At 41.3% G+C, this 14,826-nt stretch overlaps 1 protein-coding gene across 3 annotated transcripts in view; it reads left to right on the top strand.

Annotated features, from left to right (window-relative positions):
* The window catches only part of trim62.1 (tripartite motif containing 62, tandem duplicate 1), a 45,100-nt gene that overhangs the window by 23,083 nt on the left and 7,191 nt on the right, over positions 1 to 14,826 (top strand). Inside the window, exons 3-5 of one of the 3 annotated variants that reach the window (XM_074644398.1) lie at positions 6,596 to 6,691; positions 11,619 to 11,980; positions 13,733 to 13,848. In XM_074644398.1, the coding sequence (XP_074500499.1) occupies positions 6,596 to 6,691; positions 11,619 to 11,980; positions 13,733 to 13,848 (574 nt within the window). The remainder of the gene's footprint in view (positions 1 to 6,595; positions 6,692 to 11,618; positions 11,981 to 13,732; positions 13,849 to 14,826) is intronic. The other 2 variants (XM_074644417.1, XM_074644406.1) reach the window with 2 other exon arrangements.

Below are 14,826 nucleotides of genomic sequence, written 5' to 3' on the forward strand. Positions count from 1 at the left end.
TACACGAAAGTGATGACTTGTGTGTATATATAAGAAATATTTTGAAAGGCTGCGGTGCTTACACAATGTGTTATATATTCCCAGAGGTCATCGGTCTGCATTTTGATATCGCACTGAATGGCAGTGCTTGTGAAAACAACAGATGAGAGAAAAAAACATTAGAAACTCTTGCACCTCAGAACACAGCGCTCATATCACAGCAAGTATTTCTGCGGTTGTGACATCAGTAGTTGCTGTTAGCTCGTTCACTGTGTCAGTGTCTTCAGGCTGCATTCGGCTTGGCATTGAGTGCTGTGAAAGGGTCCTTGCACTGCGAGGACAGGACCACGCACAGGCTAGTCGCTTGTCATCATGTTTCATCGCGACAACCTGCTGATGAGACGGCCTGCTGCACGGTGCACTGTTGGTTTTAGTTGTGTATTTTCACTCCTCGCTTCCAATTAGAAAACGCAGCACTTTGTAGGATTCCTCTTACTTTTGGTCCACTGGCAGATTATGTATCTTGGCTCTCTGCCCTCTGTTTGCTGTTTTGTTGTAGGTTGTAGCGGGCTCAGTTTTAAAACTAGAATGACCTAATAACCGGCATCATATGAAACTAGAAAACCTAATGAATCCATTGGTACCAACCATGATAGCTTGTCGCGAAGGAGGTTAAATAATGAAGCTCCAATCTTGAGCTAAATTTTGGTGAGGAAAAACTGTCATGTCCATTTTCAAAGGGGTCCCTTGACCTCTGACCTCAAGATATGTGAATGAAAATGGGTTCTATGGGTACCCACGAGTCTCCCCTTTACAGACATGCCCACTTTATGATAATCACATGCAGTTTGGGGCAAGTCATAGTCAAGTCAGCACACTGACACACTGACAGCTGTTGTTGCCTGTTGGGCTGCAGTTTGCCATGTTATGATTTGAGCATATTTTGTAATGCTAAATGCAGTACCTGTGAGGGTTTATGATAATATTTGCTTTGTGTTGTTAATTGATTTCCAATAATAAATATATACATACATTTGAATAAAGCAGCATATTTGCCCACTCCCATGTTGATAAGAGTATTAAGAGTATACTTGACAAATCTCCCTTTAAGGTACATTTTGAACAGATAATAAATGTTATATATTTTAATTGATTGACAGCCCTAATCATAACATATAGTTAGGTACAGAAACAGGTAACGGGGAGAGTAAGATGCATTTTGTATCATAATATAATGGAGGGATTGTTTTTTTTGGTGATCAAATTTTATTGGTTTTAAAGATATGCATTGGAAATTAACAAAAAACAAATTGTATATTTCAAAACAAAACATAAAAAATTATAATAATGATTTAATAAAATAATAATTAATAAATGAAATAAACATATTTTAATTATCACTACTACTAATAATAATAATAATAATGATGATGATAATAATAATAATAATAATAATAATAATAATAATAATAAATGAAATATTAATAATAAAATAAATAATGGAGAGATTGTTATGATAGTTGTTTGGTTGCTACATGACAATACTGTAAATGAACCTTGTATCTTACATAAAGAATGAACCAATTGTTTCCAAATGCTCTTTCATCATTAAAGGCTATGCATTGCTTATCGCGTACAGATGTGGAGAACATTAGCTTTGACTTCATGCTAGAATAATATCTACTATCACAAACATCCAGGGTGCTGTCCTCTAGCCCTAGAAATTCTTAGTCGACTAACACGACTAATCAATTAGTTGATTTAATCGACAGATCTGCGAGTTTCTCCACAAAGAGTCACACAAAAGCACCACTTTAAATCTCGTGTTTACCAGAGATGTGCTCAAAAATTCTTGGAAATAAATCATTCAGCAGCACAAAAAAAAGCATAAGCGGCACATGGATGACATATTTGAGACCCGGTTCTGTGTTGAATTAGCCCATGAAGCTTACTGCCTAACTGAAACGGCTGCAGTGTGTTCACTACTCTGTTATTGGCTGGCGTCCTATTTACCCAACCCTGTCTGCTACCTGACAGAATTACACCCTCAGCCTGATGAAGGTTATGCCAAACTGTCCTTGTGAAAATCACTCGCAGTACATTGAGTTATTATGGGCTATGCTGGGGTTTGCATTCCCTCTCTAATGATGAACAGATGAACGAGATTCCACTTTAATTATAAGTCTGAGCAGCGCATTGGCTCTGCTTTCTGTATGTCCTCCAGTGAGGAGATGAGTTGCAAAGTGCGCTTTGTTATGTTTGTTTATTTTTCTCCCTTTTCGTCAGTGCACGTGAATGAAATCACTGGAAAGCTGGTCCTGTTGTGTGTAAGAGGAAGTTCTCCATCCTGTAGGCTTTTTATTATTCATACTGTGGCACTGCATGTTGTTTTGTTCGCCTCCTCGTCGGGGCTGGCAGTTTGAAGCCAATAACGCTCTTTCAATCCTGAACGAGCTGCTGAATATAATCACGTCTGCAGCTGTAACGAAAGTTTTTGAGGAATTTTAAGCCCCATGCACATTCCGAATCGTGCTGATAGTCTATTATTTTATTCATTTATTTACTCGTAAATATCCACCGGAGCTGCTAACCTGACAGGAGAGGAAAAGGAAGAAAGGAACGACAGTAGGATGAAATGAATTTTAGATTTGTAATCCCCCAGCCGTGACCCCCATTTCTTGCAAGCTGACGTCCTGAGGAAATGTCATGTCAGACTTGTGTTGGCCAGATGTGATGGACAGGAGAGAGACGCCTCCACACACAGACTTCCCTGTCAGAGTCTTTGTTTGTTTTTGTTTTGTCACATAATAATGCACATTATTCCTCGAGATGCCAGTGAATCACATTCAGGTATTAATTCTTTGCCCCATGTGTAGTAGTAATGGACACTACAGCTGTGGCTTTTTCTCTGTTTGGGTTATATGTCATCACAGAAAATCTCCCATCTGTAGGATACTCAAAGGACTCTTTTGGCTTCCAGGAAGATTAAAGAGGATTATGTAATTGCACGTTATGGAGGAGGTTTAGGACCTTAACGTGTATGAAGATGATTTCACTAAGGTTTATTTTTTTGCTGTTTCTAAAATGCAGCTTTGCCTGCTTAAATTAAGCTTAAGTACACGTTCTCCAGCGCATTTAATTTTAGCGACAAGTTCTATTCAGAGTGGATATATCCAGTTTGCAGAGGATGATGCAAAACTCCCAGACAATTTGAATCTAAAACTTGGTTTATTGAAAGAAGCACTGCAGGTGATTTTCAGGAACGTGTGGGTTCATGTTGACGCATCCGTCTCTTGGCGTGACGGCAGCCACAGCTGAAGTTGCCCCTCTCTGACCAGTCAGTCAGTCAGACGATGTGCAGCAGGAGAGTGGAGGAGCAGGTTTTCTCTGCCAGTCTGTCAGTGTTGGTCTATCTCAGTGTGTGGGAGCGGCCTTTGACCTGCTGCAGACAAGCGTGTAGCGATGAGGCGGAGAGCCTGCTGAGCCTGCCGCACTCCTATCATTAGCATGGAGAGTCACGCTCCCCCTCTGCACCAACCATTGTTTTCCACCGTTTCTGTCCTTGAGAGGAAAATGCTTCATCTCCAACAGCCCACATTTGCTCCTTTTTAATTTTGCATCACAGATTGACTGATTTTTTTCCCTCTCTACCTTTAACCTTTTTCCCTGCTAGACTAGATGGTTAAATTATTATATATTTTTCCGGTCACTTGAGATCTATTCTGGCATTTATTTCAGCCCGGTAGCTGAGTGATGGTTGTTTTATCAGCCCCACTAAACTGACAGTTCCATTCGGTGGATTTTTGCCGCAGTTGGTGTTCAGGGGAGGTGACACTATGTGACACACAGGTTACATGAGCAGAGAGACCAGCAGCGGGGGCGGCTTAATAAATAAATGAGGCTTGTGCCAGGTTGTTTCCTTTGTTTCAGTTTTCCCCTCAATCAGAGCAAAGGCAATGACGCCTTTTTTACTGCCACACATGTATTATCATTTTATTTATGAGGCTTTTGTCCAAATGCACACTTTATGTTTAATTTGCAGCTATCTTGTGTATATTCTGGGGCTGTCAATCAATTAAAATATTTAATTGCAAATGAATCACACATTTTTTATCTGTTCAAAATGATCTTAAAGGGAGATTTTTTTAATGTATTTAATACTCTTAACAACATGTGAGTGGCCAAATATGTCCGATAGTGATCCCTGGGCTTTGGGTATCGGTCGATACCGAGTACCGATCCGATACCAGTGTTTAATTAATAAGCTGTATGTCTCACTGTGTTTGTAAAACAAAATATAACAAACAAATACATAGATATAAATTTACTGAATTGTTATTTATTATTAAAATAATAAATCGTACACCAACAGCTAAATACAAAAGCATTTTCGAAATTAACAGGAATTACAATTAAGGTGTAAACCTTTTTAATGTAGCAACAAGTTGGTCAAAACTTAAGCAGGAATTAAAATTCCAGTATATAATGTATATACTATATAAACATCGAATTGAATTTAAAAGATCGGCCCCATTGTCACCGATATCCGATCCAGCTATTTGAGTCAGTATCGGCCCGATATCCGGTATCTGTGCATCCCTAAAAACAATGGCAAGTACTCTCCATAATCGCTCACAGGATCTGCATTTAGCTTTAAAACTGAGTTCGCTACAACCTAAAAATCCCAAGTTGCGTTAAAGGGACTATTTGTAACTTTCAGAAATGCTTGTTAACAGCGACACCTGTGGCCGTGAAATCAACGAAAGTCAGCGTCGGGCTCGCGCTTGCTCGCTCTAAATATATCTGAACGAGCATCGCTCAAAACAGTGAGGTGACACACGTCAGCTAAAACCACAATATCACTCTATATTTCAGCTGCTTGGCAGTAATGTTAGCTGACCAGACGAAGGTCTCTCCATGAACATGATTTAGATCTGATCCTAGTGTTGGCTTTTCCTGCCTAAGTGCAGGCTGAGGCAGCGGGGCTCTGCAGCGTGTCTCCCTGCTCTCTCCGCCCGCAGCCGGAGAGAGCAGAGGAGACACCGGCACCCGGTCGGTAACGAGAGGGTAACGTAACTCTCTGCAGAGCTCCGTCACTTCACAAGACACGGAAAACCTCTGTTGGTCTGGAGGAGCTGCAGCAGTTATTTCTACACAAACGTCCACTGTGCATTCACTAGATATTCTCAGAGCTAAACTAACTCTTCTGCAGTGTGGAGTGAGCGCGCGTTCACGTCTAGAGGTGGAGCGAGCTGAGCTGTCTGAGTGAAGGCGAGCAGGCAGAGGAGGAGGGTACAGCGGCTACACGCGAACGCGCATATGCAAACGCGCATGTGTGCTGACCCGCTACATTTATACGCTTACAAAGTTACAAACAGTCCCTTTAATGCGTTAAAGAAATTAGTGGCGTTAAAACAAATTTAGGATTAATGTGTTATCGCGTTAACTTTGACAGCCCTAATATAATTGTTTGTACCTCGAGAACATTTTTGTTAACATTTTTGTAAACTGACAAAGGTGTAATTTGAATATAATGGCGTTCTTGAACTGATAAGTTATTTTTTTATTTTTTTTTTATTATAAAATGTAATTTGTCCACCCACCACCTTTTATTAATGAACAGAAATCCAGACCCTCTAAGTTACCAGAATGTTATTTTACTACCAAAAAGACAAAAAGGTTTCTATTGTCTGCCAGCTCATTAAATACTGCAGTGGTTCAGGCTCGGCTTCACGGATCAGGTCTGATTTTCAAGGTCAGGTCCATGATGCAATGTTTCTTTGCGTCCTTTTGATTATAAATGTCTTTTGTGTACTATTGTTCATTGTAGTAACAGAAGCTAGTAATTCCTCTACATACCTGGGGATGATTGCTCTCTCTCTCTCTATAATGTTATATTTTCAAAAGTGACCATTATGTCAACAAAGTGTTTGAGTGAAATTCTACCATTTCAGTCCTCATTATTTACTCGGTATGAAAATATGAGCCAAGTCCTGATTAACAAAGTGCAGAGCCGTACCTTCAGTCTTGTACATTTGTATAAACAAGTCTCTACTTTCGGGAATTCAATCTGCTGAACCACTTTTGTCCTAAAAGCTAAATCTGAGTGCGCCGGTGTTGTTGGCACATGGGACCTGCACAAAAACTCTGCAGCATTCGTGACAGCAGGCGTCCCAGCCAGCTCCTGCAGAGCCTCTTTCCTGCCTTGGGGAGACTTGAAGGTGGCTGAGTGGTGCAGGTTGTGCCAGCGTGTGCCTGACTAGAGATGAGACCCAGTTTTCTCTGACACAGCCCAACACCTCCAGAGATTTCATTTTTATCTCTTTCATATCTCGCTCTCCATCTGCCTTGCTTGTTTTGTAGCTCAGCCTTAAATCTTTTCTGCCTCGTACCAAAGAGAAAAGAAGCAACGAGAGCGGTTACACAAATAATACAATTTAAATAAATAGAATAGAGATGCAAAAATATCTGTCTGCCAAAAATATTATCATTCATTTCATGCGACTGACAGTGTTTTCGAGACGCTGTTTGAGCAAAGACGAAGGGGAAATAGTGTCATTTCTGTTCCACTGAGTACCAATCACTAGTTAGTGACCTGCTGTTTGTTGTGCTGCAGAGGGAGATGAAGGAGCAGCTGGCCACCCTGCAGGACAGTGAGAAGGGACACACCGAGGCCCTGCAGCTCCTGCAAAGACAACTCACTGAGACCAAGGTACCAAACATTTCTCTTTTTTAAAACAAACAGTTCTCATATATAGACCTATACCAGCAGCAATCGTTCAGCCTCATACGCCTGCGTCTACTAATCATTTTCATTATCTATATAGTTTATAAAAATGGCATCACAGTTTCCTAGAGCCTCAGGTGGAGTCATGCTTCATCGCACCAACAGTGAAAAATAATCAGTATACAATGATATAAAACAGAAAAGCAGCTAATCTTTACGTTTGAGGAGCTGGAACCAGGGATTGTTTGCCATTATTGCTGGATACACAACTTAAGAGTGATCAGTTAACGTCTAATTGTCAGGTGTAGAGCTGAAACAATCGTTTCACAATCGATTAATTGATTAATAGATCGACAGAATTTATCAGTTCAGCAACGATTTTGATGATCGATTAATTGTCATTTTTCAAGCAAAATTACTAAATACTTCCAAGATCCAGCTTCTTACTTGTGAACATGTGCTGCTTGTTTGTCTTATTTCACAGTAAACGGAAAATCTTTGGTAGGGCTGTAACTTAACAATTCATTTTTACTGTCGATTAATCTGCTGATTATTTTCTCAATTAATAATTTAGTCTATAAAAGTCAGGAAATAAAAAATAAATAACACCCAAAGTGACATCTTCATTCTTATTTTGTCTGATGAATAGTTTAAAATCTAAAGATAAACCTATTTAATATCATAGAACATTTAAAAAATATGCAAATATCCACATACAAGAAGTTAGAATCTGTGGATTTTGAGCTTTTTTGCTTTAAAAAACATCTTAAACGATTAACCAATTTTGAAAATTACTAACTAGTCAGACTAATCACTTAATCGACTAATTGTTTTCAGCTCTATTCTTTGTTTTGTCCAACCAACAGTCCAAAACCCAAACGATTTTAGGACGCCATCGTGGGCTTGAAAAATGTGTGATGGCCATTATTCATTATTTTCAACAATTATTAGAGAAACAAGAAAATAATTGCTAGAATTGAACATTAATTATACACTAACAAATGGCATCGGTCGTAACAGACGGTGTGAATATTTACTCAAACAAGACATCGTTGTTTGCATCTTAAGCATCCAAATGAGACTGTCTGAATGAGGAGGAGAAAGAAGGACAGGTCTGTTTAACGTGTGCAGTCGTTCAGTCACTGATTATCCACCTTTTCTTTCAAACTGAGTTGGACGGACAGTTAAAATAGGTTTATTGAGCGGCTGTTCGATCTCGACACCTTGTTTTAATCAGCGAACCATGAGCACCCACTCAATACGTCGGTCCCTCACCCCTGCACACATGCACGTCTCCTCTCTCTCCTGTAGTGACATTGAAGCTATTGACCAGGGAGGGGTCTCTGGCAGAGACGACGTCGCAGCCGTCAGCGTTGTTTGTCATTAAGGGAGCACATTCCTCTTTCTCCTGTTTTTGTACCCGAGTGCTGCCCGGCGTCACGGCACCGCTCGTCTTTCTTTCTGCCAGAGAGAGCCAGGCCCCGTCCATTTCAGCCCGTCCATCGACTCACTCTGACTGCTAGATGTAGGCCTTTCAGCCGCCCCCACTTCTCATTGGAAATGAGCTGATCTCATTAGATTTACATCCATTTGCACAGAGTGCTTTGCCTGGAAGAGAGCCACGCTGTGGCCACATTGATCTCTGGTGTGTTTAGGTAGCTGACAATGAAACATTTCCCTGCATTTCTTCTTCTTGCCAAATTTTAGGTTGCCTGAAGTCATTTTTCTTCTTTGTTTTTACCTGAATGTAGGGATGTCATGATACCAGAAAACACAGCAAAAAATTAAAGTAAAACAATAAATCCATGTACTTCAACATCCACTCCTTTATTACCGTTTGCATGCTGGTATTTGTTAGGAAGTTAAACAGGTCATAATTCACTCTATTATCTATTTTATATTTCTGTTAAAACATCTCCTTCAATCAACTGGATTCATTCAAGTTTCTCACCAAAAAGTAAAATTTTTTCAAGATTGCATTTGAACACATCATGATAATGTTAGAATTTACTCAGTTTTACTGAATAGAGCCTGAACGCATCATAATATAAATCATTGGTACCTCCCGCGTTGAAATCGGCAAGATGAGAGCTATTTAACGTTAGATGTTAGCAGCCGGTGTGCAGCTCAGTCCTGCACGGAGCTAACGACTAACGTTAGCTCTCGTTCTGACGATTTCAGCACGCATTTATTGTTCACAATGTAGCGTTATCAGGGAAAAATAGCGTGCGTCCTCTAGACGCTTCAATAGTGAGTTTACTGCGTCCCAAACGCATTTTCTATCGTCCCTTGGATGACGTGATGATGTTAGTCTCGAGCCCTGACGAATGAAAACAAGTACCGTCAGGTTTTCAGATTTTTGTCATCGACTTGGTGCTGAAGAATCTGTTCTCGTGACGTCCGTACCTGATTGTTGTTAAAGGAGTACTCCACCATGGGCTGTTAAAAATAAAAAAATAATCAGTATAGCAGAGCCAGAGATATTGGCAAATTTATTCCACACATTCTTCCACTTTGTCGAAACTTTGCACCTACATTACCCACAATGCAACTCCACCGCCGACAGTTCGATCATAGATCCAGGTCCGTTATGTTAGCAGCGGCTGCTGATGCCTCAGGCAGAGATGAGGCGCTACAGAGGTCTGGTGGTGGGCTCACTTCTTTCTAATTCCACACCTCCACATTTTTTTCTTTTTCAATCTCGTCTTCAGCCCCGACCGACGCTGGTGACCCAGGTGACATCACTCGAGGCAATATATCAGATTTCGCTCAGCTCCCTCTGGAGCCACAAAAGGCTGAATAAAACGTTTTCACATATGCAGCAGTACTCATCAAGACCTGCAAACAGACTTTTATGTGTAAAATCAGTGGCCTTATTTGCATACTTTATTGTTAGACTGAGTGGTGTATCAGATTGAGAAGGAATCGCTGCAGCAGCCCGGCTGTCATTTTAAGTGGATGCGGCCGCCTCGCACTCCAATTTGGGTCCTTGGCATCGTGTGTGCTCGGGAGGGTCTCTGTCTGAAGGGTAGACATTGTGTCCTATTGTCATGCCCACCGCCGGGGATTCGCTTGATAATCACATGCTTCCCTGAAAGGTAGCCAGCCTGCTGTCTCCAGGGGCTGCAGACGCCCTCTCAGTGCCATCACAGCCTGCTGGGCCAAAGCAGCAGACACGTCGCTGAGAGACTGATAGCTGGGCTGCTGCAGCCCTCCTCCTCCTCCTCCTCCTCCTCCTCCTCCTCCTCCTCCTCCTCCTTCTCTCCCTCCTACACCATCGGCTTTCAATTCTTAACTAGGTAGGAGGGCTGGGATACAGCCCACCTTAATGTCATAGCTCTCGTGTCATCTGAGAAGTTTCCCACAGGCAGAGTGAGAATACCTGCCCCCGGTCTCTGAGAGGAACACGCCTGCTGTTTGAAGGGGATTGATTTGAATTTTTAGGCAAGTGTAATTAAATCGCAGATCACAGCTCCTAAATCCTGAAAAAGATCAGAGGAGTGGTTGAAATTCCCAACAGAGAAAATAAAACTAGTTTCATCTGAAATTCTTCTTTAAATCAGTTTTTACTGTGATTCATTCATTTTCTCTCTTGTTCTGAGCTGCCCTTTGATGGGCAGATTTCTTTTTTGGTGTCAGAAATACTTTATTGATCCCGGGGGGGAGTTGCTCTTATATAAAAGCATAAAGAAATATAAGATATAATATATTATAAAGGAGTATGTACATAATGCAACAATATATAACAATATATGTAGAGAAATATGAACAGATAATAAGAAATGAGGAAATATTTGCATCAAAGATTTCACAGTCTGGAGGAAAACAAGCAGTAAGAGCTGATCTGGGATCTGCTGTCCATCTGCTCTCTATGAGAGCCGGCTGACAATCAATTGCGAACTCCGACCAAACGGGCAAACTAGACAGCGCTGATCAAATATGAATCAATATTATGTTACGTTAATGCCTATTTCTCACCTCAAATGTTTTCAGAATCATCTTGTAGTGTACGGTTTAGCTGTAAAATGAGAAAGTTTGAAAATCAGTGTGCCGACTTGACTATGACTTGCCCCAAACTGCATGTGATTATCATAAAGTGGCCATTTCTGTAAAAGGAAGACCGCATTATTATCGCGTTAACTTTGACAGCCCCAATATAAATGCAAGAATATTATAAATAAGTATTAAATAAGAATATTAAATTTTATTTTTGAATCTGTGTACAAACTTTTCCAGTAAAACGATGACTGTTACGGACAGACAGGGAAACTTTCAACAAGCCTCTGAATGAAGTCCAGTCTCTGCTTCCCTCAGAAGCGGCTAATTGAAAGGCTCTTGTTCTGTCTCTCCGACACCCAGATGATTTATTCTCTTTGATGTCCAGCTTCCCATTTTCCCCCTCTTCAGCAACAAATCAGTTTCTTCAACTCTTCAGCTCCCAGTCTGCTGTCGCCTGCAAACTGCTCGGCTCTGTCTGTAATAGCGTCAGCTTCTCTGCCTGGCCACAGGCCTTGTAATCAGCTGTCTTCACAGGCAGGATGTCCTTTGCGACCCCCATCCTGATCGTCTTTATTTCTGTTACAGCATACTCATGTTTGTTTCTCCTTACAGTAAAACGGTGTAAAAGCTGCTTTATGCTCTCAGTGGAAGGTTGTACACACACTGTTCTCAGAGAGCCACTTATAATTTATACATATACAAACTAAATTAATGAATGTTAATGTAATATTAACACAATTTAGAGCACTTTGTAAGCCCTTGAATTACTGACCCTTGTCTAATGAACAGTCAGGCTGCTGTGACTCAAACACTCAGCTAACTACAGTACGAAGTCTCTTTCACAGTCCTGTAATGGCAGCTATAAATACCCTGGCTGTTTTCTTTTTTTTAAGTAAACCACCTTTTTTTTCAGTCCTCAGCCAAGAGTCTGCGCGCAACCATCGGCGACGCATTCGAGCGCCTCCACCGCTTCCTGCGCGAGCGTCAGAAGAGCATGCTGGAGGAGCTGGAGATGGACACGGCCCGCAAGCTGGCCGACATCGAGCACAAGATCCAGCGCTACAGCCAGCAGCTGCGCGACGTCAAGGAGGGCATTCAGATCCTGCAGGAGCGCCTCAACGAGACGGGACGACACGACTTCCTGGAGGGAGTGGCCGTCACATCTGAGAGGTGCTTCAACTGCTCTGAGTTTGCTAAAGCAGTCCCAGTATCATCACCGCAGTCCGATAAGAACAGAAATGTGGTTGTAAACACATTTGCTTCGAGAAAGATCAGGTTTTTATCAACTCTTGAAGTCTTGCATCAACACTTTAGCCTGACATGACATGCCACATGTGTGTTCTGCTGGTGCAAAACGTAAAGTTGCTTAAATGCAAAAAAACAAAAAACAGCATGAGATAATCCCCGAACAGATGGTGGGCCTGAAATAAACCAACTGTAGTGTTTAATCTGGGAGGGTACTTGAGGACGATTTAATTGAACAGTTTAATATCTTAGAGCAGATTAATGAGGTTGAATATAGAGCTTACAAGAGTGACAGAATAACATATTATGTTATCTTTTGCAAAATACTACAATATCTTTAAAGTTACAATATTAACATTTTTTTGTTACAAGTTGTATTTCATGTAAACTGGAGGGGGATGATTTCATGTCTGAGAAGAGATTGTAAATGTACAGTATGTAAATATGATGGACATGCAGGTATGATCAGTGTACATTTCACTCAGCTAAAACAAAGGAAACACACATTTAGGATTTTTTATTTTATTTCCCTGTGTCCCTAAAGGGATATTTTGGAGGTGTTTTGAAGTGGGGTTGTATGAGGTACTTATGCATAGTCAGTGTATTACCTACAATAAATGACGGTCAGCACGCCCCCAGTTCGGAGAAACAGACAGGAGTTACCGGCACGTAAGCAAAGTAATGTACTGCTGTGGTCGGGTCCGGCAGCAAAACATATTATAGCCTCCTAAAAGAAAGGCCCACCTTAAAAAAATCAATATCAGTTTAAGTGTATGCTATATTTAGAATATTTCCACCGCTTTACCTTGCTGTGAGACGGCCCTTTTCAACACGGGACTGAAGCAGTTATCTATGCTTTCACCAAAGTCACCAGACTCCATTGGAGAAAAAACCTGTAATTTTGCCTTGCAGAACACGGGGGTTGCTGCTCTACCGCTGCCTCGATCAGTTAGTTTGTTTGTGCTATTGTGTGACTTTGGTGAAGCCGAAGAACTAATCAAATCACATAATAACACAAACAGACTAACCGATCGATGCAGCGGTCCACCAGCAACTCCCGTGCTCTGTGAAGTAAAATGACTGTTTCTTTCATTGGAGTCTGGTTGCTTTGGCGAGAGCATAGATAACGGCTTAAAAAAAGATAGACTGTATACTGTAGCTGTTTGATGGCAAGGTAAACAGGCGAAAATATTCTAAATATAGCGTACACTTATACTTATATCACACATATGTTTTGCTTCTGGCCCCGTCCACAGCAGTACATTGCTTTTCTCCCGTTCGGTAACTCCTGTCTGCTTCTGGTAGATACAGAAACATTGCACTATTCATTTATTTCTATTCCGTATTGTCTGACAATACACCACAAATAACATGATGTTCTGCACAATTATACAAGGTCCCTTTTCAGCACAGTGCACTGTTATGTGCAGGTTTACACTGTGATAAGTAACCCACTCAATATCTCGGCTGAACTCTGGACTACATGTAGGAGTGCGCTGAGTGATTCATTTGGAGGTTCATATTGAATCATATTGTAATGGCGTTAGAGCTGAACCCCCCCACCCCCCCTCTCTCTCACTGATACATTCATCACTGTTGCTGGTGATTCATGAAGCAGTTTGTCATCTCTTTAATTTCAATAATGGCACATTTCAAAGACACAAACCAGAATAATGACATGAAGCATCGGCGTTGTGGGTTGAACAAGAGGCAGTGTTATTTGGGAAGAAAAGCAGCAAATTGGATTTAGGCTGTTATTGATCTGTTTTTTTTCTGTCTCAGGATTAAAGGGAAGATACATGAGACCAATCTGACGTATGAAGACTTCCCGACATCCAAATACATGGGGCCCTTACAGTACACAATATGGAAGTCGCTCTTCCAGGACATCTCGCCAGGTATGTGAACACGAGCTGAATGTTATGCAAACATGCTGGTTAGTAAATACACAGCGTGTCATTTAGTGTAAAGCACTGCAGGTGTTAAAGGAATGATTCCACAAATATGCTTATCTGCTTTTTTTTGCCGGGAGTTAGATGAGAAGATCGATACCACTCTGTTAAATATAGAGCTACAGCCAGCAGCTTAGCTTAGCTTATCATGAAGACTGGAAACAGCCGGCTCTGTTCAAAGGTAACAGAATCCATCACTAATTAACACGTTATATCTCTTCTGTTTAATCCGTTTTTTGTGTGCTTTTGCTCACAGTTATGAGTTGGTGTATTTCTTGGCCATGTGAAACTACCAATTGTTGTTTCTTTAGCGAGCTTTAGAGGTGCTGGTAGGAGGATTTTGTTACTTTGGACAAAGCCGTGCAACCTGTTTTCAGTCTTTATGCTAGGCTAAGATAACCATCGTCTAGCTTACTGTAGACTTACAGTATATGTAATATAACAGACAGATGGGAGAGTGCTATCAGTCGTTTCATCTAAAGGCCCTGACACACCAAGCTGAAGGTCGGCCATCGGCCAGTTTGGTGCCGTCAGTGAGCGTCTGTCGACCTAGTTTGTGGTGTGTCGCACACCATCGGCTCTGGTCTGCCCGTGTTGGGAGTTTTTTTTAGCCGATTCAGCATGTTGAATCGGCGGAGGAGCCAGTCGGTGATAGATATCCCTCTGATTGGCTGTTCAGCTTAAACAAATCAGTGCACAAGAAGAGAAACAGACGTGAGGAAAGCAAGCCAACGAGTAAAGTCAAGAAGGCAAACACAGAAGGCTCTTCTCATTTTTCATCTTCATCTCACCTGATCATTCCAACACACGGATATTTTCACAACAACATGGCCATCTGGAATGAAGCTAAGTGGTGAGTGAGAGTGGTGTGAAAATGGTCGGCAAACGACGCTTTGTTTCATGTCCGTATCATAACAACGGCTC

Source organism: Sebastes fasciatus, chromosome 1, assembly GCF_043250625.1.
Source record: "Sebastes fasciatus isolate fSebFas1 chromosome 1, fSebFas1.pri, whole genome shotgun sequence".
Classification (NCBI taxonomy): Eukaryota; Metazoa; Chordata; class Actinopteri; order Perciformes; family Sebastidae; genus Sebastes; species Sebastes fasciatus.